Below are 11,676 nucleotides of genomic sequence, written 5' to 3' on the forward strand. Positions count from 1 at the left end.
CGATGATATGATAATGGTTGAAGATTAGCTGCAAGTGCAGGTCCAATTATGTATACAATGTTTTGCACCTTTTCTAAAAGAGAAAAGGTATCATTTGAAGATCCACTCCAGATATGGCAACAGTATTCCATACAAGAATGGATTTGAGAATTATAGAGATAAAGAATAGGATCCGGAGTAAGAAAGTGGCAAGTACGAGAAAGAAATGCAACCTTAGCAGATGCTAATTTTGCAATGGATTTGATAAATGGTTTTCAAGAAAGATCAAAAGTAAGAGTTAATCATAGAAGATGAAGGGTAGATGACTCATTGAGCTGAAAAAAAATAAGTTTTTTATGAGTTAAAGTTTACCAGCCACTGAGAGTCCCATGTTGGAGCAAGTGAGATCCATTTCAAGTTCAAATGCCCCCTCCAAACAATCAGAGAGTGTTGGCTTCTTATTAAGACAGGAATAAATGGTAGTATCATCAGCGAACAATACCAATTTAGATGTGAGAATTTTAGGAAGACTGTTAATGTAAATTAAAAAAAAATAGGGCCAAGGATCAAACCTTGAGGACCCCTGAAGTAACAGGAAATGAAGAAGAGTGTTTATGCTTTTATACTACGATTGGTAAGGAAAGATTTAATAATCTTAAAGATGTTACCTGATACACCATAAGAAGAAAGCTTATAGAGAAGACCAGCATGCCAAACTTTATCAAAGACTTTAGAAATGTTATGAGCGATACCCTTAGCCTCTCTGCATCTATCTAATGTAAAATAAAACCTATCAGTTATTACCATTAATAAATCAGCAGTAGAACAAGAAGATCAAAATCTATGTTAATGATCAGAAAGTAAGTTATTAGATTCAAGATAAGAGAGTAAGGATTTTTTAATCTAAGACTCAAAAACCTTGCTTATGATAGGAAGAAGACTAATAGGATGGTAGTTAGATGAGTCAGATCACTTTTCAGAAATTTTGAAAATAGGGATAACAGATGATATTTTCCAGCAGACCTGAAAACAAGACTTTAATAAGCACTTGTTAAATAGTTTTGAAAGTATAGACGACAACACCAGAGAACACTTCTGCAAGACTATAACAGGTATGTTGTCCGGACCACAAGCTGTAGAAGAGTCTAAGCAGGAAATCACTTTAGATACAGACGCTGGAGTGATAAGAATGTCAAGCAATGGATCATCCAGTTTGTTGGCTATATTGGGCAGATGTGAGTAGTAGAATCAAGGGATGAGTTTGATGAAAAGTTCTTAGCAAACATTTCAGCTTTGTCTTTAGGTGAAGTAACAAAATCTGAATCATGCCAGAGAGGTGGAATAACAGATTTGCCCTTATTATAGACACTGTTAAAGATTCTTGACAGAAGTCTCTGGAGCCTAATTTTTGAGATAAAATAAAAATTTTGTGACCCGAGAATAGCTTTGGCATTAGACAAAACCTTTTTACAATGGTTTCTAGCAATAGTAAACAGACATCTGTTTTCTAAAGAAGTGTTTTGGTGATAGATATTGAAGTTTAGGGAAAAAAACTAGATGAATAAAAGTTTTTAGAGCATGAAGGGTATATACCAGGGTTCAAATTAACACAAAAATTATATACCAGATACTAGGGCTCAAATTAACACAAAAAAATATTAATCACGAAAGTATTTTGAAACTTATATTTGAAATCACCCTTGTCTACATTGCAGTAAAAGTGTTGCATTAGTACAAAATTGCATCTTTTGTACTTTAATTTGTAATCTTTTAACATATCTTTTATAATTATATAATATCTCATAGTATTTTCATTTAGAAGGGTTTTAAAAAGTAAAACTAAAAACCTAAACATTACAATATTTAAACCACAAGAATAACAAAATATTTAAATTTTAATTGATAAAAATATTTTCATTATTCCATGTCTTTTCTAGATTTATTGCCTTTTAAAATAAATTCTTAAAAAAAAGTTTGCGTATTTCTAGAAAATACTATATCCTGATTTTGCTATAAATAAAATGAAAATGTTAAAAAAAAACTTCTAGTGCTTTTCATTTTTCTTTTTAAAATTTCTTATTGAAACTTTAGTTATCAGCTTTTTATATGTTAGCAACACAAGATATAAATAAAATATTGCTATGGCTAAATATCTTTGATCATATTAAGTATATTTGATTTAGTTTTGTAACTTATCTTAATGGTTGCTTGATTTACTTTAAATCTATGATAAATTTAGTGTGATCTAGTTATCCATAAAATAAATCACTTTAAATTTTCAACAACTTCATGGATACTGTTTTGTACAGTACTTAGTCATTAAAAAACAGTAGACAGATTTCTGCAGCAGTCTCATCATGTCGAACTGTGAACCATTTTGCACAACTTTAAAGCTTTACATTTGCATTCACAAATACATCAATATATACAGCATGGGAGCTGAAGTAGAGAGCCACATTAAAAGACCTTGCACAGAAACTTGCAGGTGTATTATTTCTCAAAAATTTAGCATTAATGCATGATACATTGGAGGAACTCAAATAAACTTCAGAAGTTCTTAAATTAAAAATGTCACACTTGCAAAAGCAATTCACATTATCTCTCGTCTCGGAAGATAATTCACATTATCTTCATACTTTCCTCTTTGAAAAGAAGGAAAATTGGAATAGTCCCTGAGGTTTCAGAGGTTAAGCTGGCTATTTCTTTTATATATATATATATATATATATATATATATATATATATATATATATATATATATATATATATATATATATATATATATATATATATACTCTAATAAATTTTACAAGATGTAAATATAAACTAAACAGGGCAGGGTTTAAAAAAAAAAAATATATTTTCACAATTTTTTTTTTCGTTGTTGCTTTTCCTCTTTTGATTTAGCATTTTTTGTTGGCTAGTTTAAAAAATATAGAATGTTTTGTGACTGAGGTCTTTATTAGGGGTCATCCAAAAAGTACGCCATGTTAAATTTAACATTTAAATAGAAGTATGATCATTTGCTCTCTTGCATGGAAATTTTCATTCAACATAAAGTACTTTTGATTTTTAATTACTTTAAATCTCTATGTGGAAATCAATAATATACTAATACCTTTTAATGTTAAATTTAGTGTGACTTACTTTATGGATAAAGTACATCACAATAAATTTACTAATAAACTAAATCAAAACAACCAATTAAGTTACTCCAGCTAAGTTACTCAACTATTTAATATACTTAATATGCTCAAAAACATTTACTTGCAAAAGATAGCCATAGAAATGTTTCTACTTACATCTTATATGTTGTTAACACAAAATAAGCCTTTAACTAAAAATTATTTTAACAAGAAATTTCAAATAAAATATGAAAAACGCAATACAAATTTTTTTATACTATATCATTTTATTTATAGCAATATCAAGATTAAATATTCACTCTAAATACGCAAGTTATTTTTAGGAAATTATTTTTAAAAGTAATACATTTGAACAAAAGAATTTTAGTCTTCTAAAATTTTCTTGTTATATAAAAAAATATAAGCATATACTTAGACTTGAAGAAATATAATTCGACTTATTAAAACAAATTTATTTTTGAACCTCACACTTTAAATTTTTTCAATACAGCTCCACCTATATTAAAGTGTTGTGAGGTAGTGCCTTACAACACTTTAATACAGTTCTTTTTCTGCTTTAACCCCTGTTCTTGCTTAATAAATATAAAAATGCTACATTTTCAGTAGTTTTATTTAGCAAGCTAGAAATCAATTAATTTGTTAAACTAGTTTGACAAAAATAGACCAAAATGAAATGTCTACAAATCTGCTTTTCAGTTTTCAAAATGCACTGCTCAAGTATCAGAACTTGGTTTTAGAAAGCAATAACTGTTCCTTTCTGTTAAAAAAACTTTCTTGCACTGATTAATTTTTTTCAAACATCAATCCTTTGGAACTCTTTCTTATGGTCATGTTTTCCTGACTCATAAAATGTGCAATTTTTTTGTTCACAGCTTTCTTGCTATTTAACTCTCATTTTGTTAACTCCCAACTTAATAGTGCTCACTTGCAGCATTTTTAAATCCCAACTTAATAGTGCTCACTTGCAGCATTTTTAAATCCCAACTTAATAGTGCTCACTTGCAGCCTTGTTAACTCCCTTAACTTAATAGTCTAAATAAGAAAAAAAAAGTAGAAAATACTTTAAAACTCTTGAAGCATACTTCCAATTTAACAAAACAACTATTGCATATAAAAGTTAAAATCAAGTTAAAAAAATAAAAAGTTTTGTACATAGCTTATACAAATTTTATTTATATAAGCTATTTATGTAGAATAACTTGCTGTTAATTAATCAAAATCAGTATTTTTTTACCCAAGGGTCTCCTACTGTTATTATTACTTTTTATACTACATTTATAGATACTATTTTTTTTTTTTTTTTTTATAGGTGTTTTAACAATCTGCTTATATCAGGGTGTTTTAGATTAACCTTGGTAGGATAAGACAACATTTCATGCATACACAAAACATTTTAAACTTTTTCTTTTTTAAATGGTTCATTAGGTCATTTACATCAGGTCAATTTGACTTGAAATTAAAATTTTACTGTTAAATTAAGTAAGACAACACTCATGGATAGGACCAGGTTTAAATGTTGTGTTCCGAAAATTGGTTTGTGATGATTTTAAAATACAATATCTGTTTCATTAGCATTGTCAAATTGTTAAAAAAAGTACAATTTATTAAAAGAAAAAGTAATAAAAAAGTACAATTTATTAATTCAAATAATATACCTTTTCATAGTATTCAGCATATTTTGCATTAACATCATCAAACTCCAAAATTGCTAAAGAAAAAATATTTCATTTTACTTCATTATAAAATTTATTAATTATAATATTTACTTATATAAACTGCATATATTGTAGTAATATAAAAATTAAAAATTTTAAATAGGACAAAAGTTTTTCTTAGTTATTTTAGAAACAAACTAATTCCGGACAGTTGGTCAGGGGTCGAAACCCCTTCTACAAAAATAAATGTAACAACTTTCTAAATGTATGACTTAAGAAGGCAGATTTAGCCAAGAGTGAATTTTTTGGCTGTCTGAGAACTAAATAAAGTAAAATAAAGCCAGATGAAATAGTTAAAGTTTAAATTAATTTCTTATTACAGAAAAAAGATTTTTAATTTTTTTATTTTTTTCAAGTAATAGAAAATTTGGAGCTGTATTTAAATATAGAAGAGCCAAATGAAAAAAATTTTTAGTGTTTAAAAATTTTAATAAAAAAAAAAAAACCCGTTTCATTTTACATTCACATTTGAGAAGAATGAAAAATACAAATTGATAAATAATTAGAAGAGCATTTAATTATTTAAAAAAAAAAAAAAAAATTACTAAGCAAAAAAAAAAAACAATAACAATTAAAACTGCACTGGCAATTTACAACCAAATTGTATTCATTTATAAAGTTAACAGATCAACCAAATAGTCAGAGTTATGATAATGGAAAAATGTATCAAATTCATATGCAAGATAGATATATGAAATTGTTGTTGTTACTATTGCATAAACTATTGGATTATTATAAATATTGGATTATTATCAATCAATAGAAATCTAGATTTTTATTGATTGTTCAAAAAAATAAGCCTTCATTATTCTTATGATAAAATCTTTAATTTCATTAAAAAATATGGATTCTAAGACATTTGAACAATTTAAATACTCTACCTGCCAAGCTTAAGCCACTCTCCCATCACTGTAAGGTTGCATCAGTTTCTCTTTTCTACAAATCATGGTCACTGTTTAAACAAGCTATCATCTCTGGTTTCATCGGCCAAAATTAATTTTCACTGAAGTTGTTATTCAGCTAAGTTACATCCATTTAATATATCTGTCCTTTCATGCTCAAAAAACTTAAATCATTAAGCTTTTTCCTTGCTCATTAATGCTTTAGAACTTTCTTTTTCATGTTTTCCTAACTCATATAACCTACAACTTTATAACCCCTTTGTCAATCATGTTCTTGCTCTTTAACACTATTATTATTTTTCAAGTAACTCCCCACCTAATAGTTGTTGTTTGCAGACTTGTTATTAGTTTTAAAAAAATGAAGAAATAAAATGAAAAAAAAATTGTTAGATTAAGGAAAATCTGAATTCTTATACTTTTCAAACAAACAAAAAAAACTTTTTTGCAATGCAAAATAGGAAATATTTGTGTCAAAAACATGCTTAAATCAAACATTTTTGTCTCACTGCAAAGAATTTCTAAAGTTCTTGAAGTATCACTGATACTAATAAAAGAATAGCACTAATACTGCCAAATTTATTAGTCAAATACTATTAGAAACCATATTGGTGTCAATTTTAAGATGTTTGTTTACTTGAAATATCCAGCTTCTGTCAACTTATTGTAAAAATTTTGAATGAAAATTTTTCTAAAAATATATTTAACTTTACTTGATAATGATTGATTCACTTATTAATATAATGAAAAAATATTAGGAAAGAGTTTTATAAAGAATTGTTGTACATTATTATTCGATTGCATAAACTCATATCAGAAACTTTTTAACATAAAAATATGTTAGAAATCTTTATCTTACACATAGGCAATGTGTGGCAATTGACGATCTTACACATTGGCAATTTTATACTTGCAATGTCATTGCAAGTATAAAATTAACATATCATAGTTTTTATATCATATAACTTATCAAGCTTTTACATTTTACTTTAAAAAAAAAAAATTTTAACTTTAAAATATGCTTACATTGAATTTTGTTATTGAAACTTAACAATTTGTTCAACTTAAAAACGTTGTTAATGAAAATAATTTATAAAAGCAAACCTGAAAGAAAACAAATTATTAAAAAACAATTACAACCTTTTAAGGGTCGAAGATCGTTAATGAACCCATGTCACAAACTGTCAAAAGTGACTAGGGATAGATTTAGTAGTTGGTTGAAAGTACGTGTTTACTATTATCACTCGTCAGCGTTTATATAACATAAACGACAATGCTTGCTATTAGTATATTACTCAACTAAATTTAGTTTGATCTAAACAATTGTGATTTTTACCTCGAGCAGATAGCCGTTTTAAAGCTTCAAGCTGTTTTTCTTCGTTCATTTTTTTTCAGTAAAAGATTATATATTCTTCTGCATTATTTGTTTATATTAAATTGAATATTTTAAATTGAGAAAATAGCAGAATGGAAGTCATGCTGCGTTAGTTAAGGAATTGTTTTTAATTGTTTTACATGTGGAATTCCGTGTCCGGTCAATACGTCAAGGCCTGTAACAAAAACAACAATTAAATTTGTTGTTATGACAATTTTTAGGTTTGACGGACGGGAAAAAAACTTTCAGAAACCTAATGAAAGACCTTTAGTAAAAAAATTTCAGTAATAAAAAGTCTTTTATTACGATAGAATTATAAATCTCCAAAATCATATTGAGGTATGGGCGAACTCGATACATAATGCCAATCGTTTTGGTAATTTTAGACTGGATATAATTTATCTGGAGAAACCAAGATAAATTTTCATCGACAAGAATTCGAAAGAATTTTATGCTTACTTGTTTTTTAATTGTTTTATCATTTAAGAAGAGTTCAGGCAGCTTAAGTAGAATGTTTAGTTCTTGTGTTTTTTTATGAAATAGAGTATAGTTTGTTTTCTCAACATTAAGTGAAAGTTTATTTGCCCTAAACAAAATATTTACTTTAGTTAACTCCGTATTTATATCAGTATATAAATGTTTTTTATCATTATTGGTGAAAAAGAGATTGGTATCGTCTGCAAACATTATTGAGTTCAGCTTTAATGACGCATAACAAAAGTCTTTAGTATAAATTAAGAATAGGAGCGGACCGAGAACTGATCCCTGAGGTATTCCGCATACAACGCTTAGTATTCCGAATTGTACCTTATAAACATATTGCTTTCTATCAGTAAGATAGCTTTTAATCCAGGAACAGGTTGAATTATTTATAACACAATGCTTCATTTTTTCTAAGGGAATGCAAAGATCAACTGTGTCGAATGCTTTTGGGAAGTCTATAGATACTCCTAAAGTATATTTGCTTTTATCAAAACCTTCAGTTATTTGGTTAACTATCTCAATAATTGCATTCTCAGTTAAGTGTTTTTTGAAATCCAAATTGTTTTGGGTAGAATAATTTGTTTTTAGTGAAGTATTCGAATATTCTTAAAAATTACGCGTTCGAACAATTTGGAGAATACTGATAGCTTAATTGTCGAAGTCGCGAAATTGTTGTTTAAAGAGACTTTTTTTATCATAAAAGTCTCTTTCGACTACGAAACAAGGATACGAGATAAGGCCCGTAACCAGACTTTTTTTTAGGAGGGAGATAAATTTTTTACTGCGGCCCACTGTTTTTTAAACAAAATTTAACGGCCACTTTTTAAAAATATTATAACTAAACACAAAATTTGCCGCAATTTTAAATAAGAAGAAATCACAAAGTTCGCTGTAGTGTAACTAGTGATATATTAAAATCAAAACTCCGTACCGCTTTCCGAAAAGACAGTGCTTGCCATTTTTCTTCAGTAGTCCACTCGTGCAGCCATTTGGCATATTCATTATTATTGCCACAACGTTTTTTATAAATGACTTTGCAAAATATTATCAAAAACGGATGAGCTAAATGAAAATTTTCCCAAGAATCTAAATTTTTAACCCTTTTTGTAACACAAATATCAGTAAGAATCTTTGGTTTATTCCATGTATGAAATTGATTTTTGTTTTGGTACACCAAGTAAAGAAGCTCTGTTCGCTTTGCGCTATTTTTTATCGATTATGTAAACTCCATTATATCCAACACATTTCTTATTTAAGGTATTTTGCAAGAATGACTGATAACCAAATTCACTCTATGACACGCGCAATGGGTGTATATTGGTTGAATGCTCAGAAATTAGGCTTGTACACCTCATAACAAAACTGCCATTGTTGCAGCAACATCATATTCTTGGTCTTTCATATTTTCAATATTTAAATTAAAGTCATGTAAAGTTTGTTTAATTTTAGTAAAAATACCTTTGGCTCTCACAATTTACAAATGCTACAAACTTGTTAATATATCTCTTATTTCTGATCAACAAATCATAGTACAAAGGGTAGTTGCTCTGTGTGGTGAGAATTAATTGCATCTACAAGCACAGACAAATATTTGGCTTATTTATTTATTTTATTATAGAAGCTTGTCAGAGGCGTAGTGAAGGGGTGGCGAACGAGGCCACAGCCATGGGCGGCAAATTAGCAAGGCGGCAAATTTCAAAATTTAATAAACATTTTTTAATATATGAAATGTTTTAAAGACGCCTCAAACCCAAAATAATTTTAATTTGCGTTTCAAAATCTTTGGACACGCCTCATAATTATTTTCGCACCTTTATGCAAATTAAAATAATTTTCAATGTGAAATTAAAACATTAAGTAAAAAAAAATTAAATAATTAAAACAAAATCTGAAAGGCAGTAGAATATATATTAACGAAGATTTCGCTAAAGAAACTATGGAAGAGAGAAAGAAACTATGGAAAGAAGTGAAAAAACTGCGCAATCAAGGTTAATACGCAACGACTAAATATAACTAAATTAATTGTCGCGAATTTAAAAAATAATTTTTTTTTTTTTAAGCGTAAGAATTAATTACTCTTACAAATGGCTAAACAAACAATAGATTTTGGAACGCAACGCTTTAATGTTTTCAAAACTACAAATAATGTTTTACTTAATGACTTTTACGACCCAGATTTGCAATTTTTTAATGAAAATAATTTTATCTCGCAGTTTTTTGACGTGAGAACTTTTAAAAAAGAAATCGAGGCAAAATAATTGCATTTGTATTTATTGATTACACCTAGTCGCACACAGAAACTTTCATTCTTTCTTGTCAAGAAAAGTAAAATATTTTGAAATAAAAGTTTTAAAATCTATTATGTCACCATCAAAAAAAAGAATAAAGCTATCTGGTTGAGCTTTCAAAAAGTTAAAAAAGCAACGACTTGAAAGTGACAAAAAATTACAAAAGGTGTTTGCAAAATGGATTAAAAAAAGCGAAGATCAAACAGAACAACCAGGTAAAAATATTTTTATTGATGGATTTTCAAGTCAAAATCACAAATAAATTTAATTAAAAAACTTAGCAAACTAAGCCATGTCATTTGCAATATTACAATGGAAAAAATGTTGATATAGTTTATTTTTATTTTTACAGCGCAAAAAAGTCCAGTTTTTTTTCGATGTGATGATGAACTGTTACTGCAAAACAATGAAGTCAACCAAAATGCAGTTACAACAAATCTGTTAGAATTCAAGTTTGATGATCCACCAACTTGGCCCAAAATTAATGACAGTCTAAGATGTTCTTTGGTTGAACATGGTGCTAAACAAGACAAGAGAGGAGTCTATCCTACCACATCAACATCATCAGAAAACAGACATTTCAGTTCTAGTTGGTTTGAAAAAAATCTTCCTAATAGGGAAAAAGTTAATCGTCAATGGTTGTTATACAGTGCATCAAAAAATTCTTTGTTTTGCTTTCCATGTATCCTTTTTTCAAACACAAAGACAAGCAAGTTTGCAGATACATCAAAAGGTTTTTCAGAATGGAAACAACTAAACCCTCGAATCCCTGAACACGAGAATAGCTGTGAACATAGAAAGTGTTTCACTTCATGGAAAGAAATAGAAAAAAATCTGAGAGAGGGAAGATCTTTAGACAAAACCTTCGAGACAGGGGCATTCATAACACCATGAAAAAAGCTGAAATAATATCAAAAGATCTTGACATTGAAGCTAGCTTTCCAATCAAAAGAAAACAAAAAGCAAAAAGGATGTTTGATGATGAAACAAAGGAAGAAAGTTCACACATACCTCCAGAAAAAGGTTTTGAAATTAATTGTAATATAGTCTTTGGCAGTATAATTACACAATTACACTGGAGATTTGAAACAATGGCTGAGATTTTATCAGATTTTGAGTTTCTAAATGGTAACTCTCTTGCAAGTATGTCTGTTGAAGATCTGAAGAAATGTGGAGACAAACTTTGTCAAAAATATGTTCGTGATCTTAATGCTAATGAATTTCTATCTGAAATTGAAAGCTTTAAGTTTCAAGCCAGTGTCCTGATTCCAGATTTAAAAAATGCAAATCCATTGAAAATCTTGCAATTTATGCACACCTATTCTTTGACTGAGGCATACCCTTTCATTGAAATTGCTCTTAGAATCTTTCTCACACTACCCGTCACTGTGGCATCATGTGAACGTAACTTTAGCAAACTTAAGCTTTTGAAAAATTATCTAAGATCCTCCATGGGTCAAGAACGTTTGACTAATCTTGCCATTTTTTCAATTGAAAATCCCCTGGCAAAATCTCTGTGTTACAATGAAATTATTGATAACTTTGCATCATTGAAAGCTAGAAAAATAAATTTTGTTTGAATGTGTCTAATTTTAATATTTATTAAAAAAACTAATGCCTGGTAATTTTTTCAATGACTTTCAACCACAAAGCACGATTTAAAGTTGATTTTAAATGTGCTTTAAGTAGGTTTATCAAAATTTGAATCAAATTAAACACTAAAAAAATTATTGAATTTGACGGCATTTTTTCTCCTTGCCCAAAAGGATTTTTGATCTCACTACGGCCCTG

At 28.3% G+C, this 11,676-nt stretch overlaps 2 protein-coding genes across 2 annotated transcripts in view; one reads left to right on the forward strand and one right to left on the reverse strand.

Annotated features, from left to right (window-relative positions):
* The window catches only part of LOC100205434 (shootin-1), a 51,815-nt gene extending 44,469 nt beyond the window's left edge, over positions 1-7,346 (reverse strand). The window contains exons 1-2 of the mRNA XM_065792716.1: positions 7,076-7,346; positions 4,781-4,833 (exon numbers count right to left, since the gene is read on the reverse strand). Of these exons, the coding sequence (XP_065648788.1) occupies positions 4,781-4,833; positions 7,076-7,124 (102 nt within the window). The 5' untranslated portion in view covers positions 7,125-7,346. The remainder of the gene's footprint in view (positions 1-4,780; positions 4,834-7,075) is intronic.
* A 3,429-nt stretch (positions 7,347-10,775) lies between these two features.
* Positions 10,776-11,465, forward strand: LOC136078578 (uncharacterized). The gene has a single exon (XM_065794355.1). It carries the CDS (start codon positions 10,776-10,778, stop codon positions 11,463-11,465), a length of 690 nt encoding a protein of 229 aa, XP_065650427.1.
* Positions 11,466-11,676: the final 211 nt, after the last annotated feature.

This window comes from Hydra vulgaris, chromosome 03 (genome assembly GCF_038396675.1).
Source record: "Hydra vulgaris chromosome 03, alternate assembly HydraT2T_AEP".
Lineage (NCBI taxonomy): Eukaryota > Metazoa > Cnidaria > Hydrozoa > Anthoathecata > Hydridae > Hydra > Hydra vulgaris.

Excerpts from the sequence above, each read along its gene's own strand:
- LOC136078578 (XM_065794355.1), top strand. The coding sequence starts at position 10,776 with ATGAAAAAAGCTGAAATAATATCAAAAGATCTTGACATTGAAGCTAGC.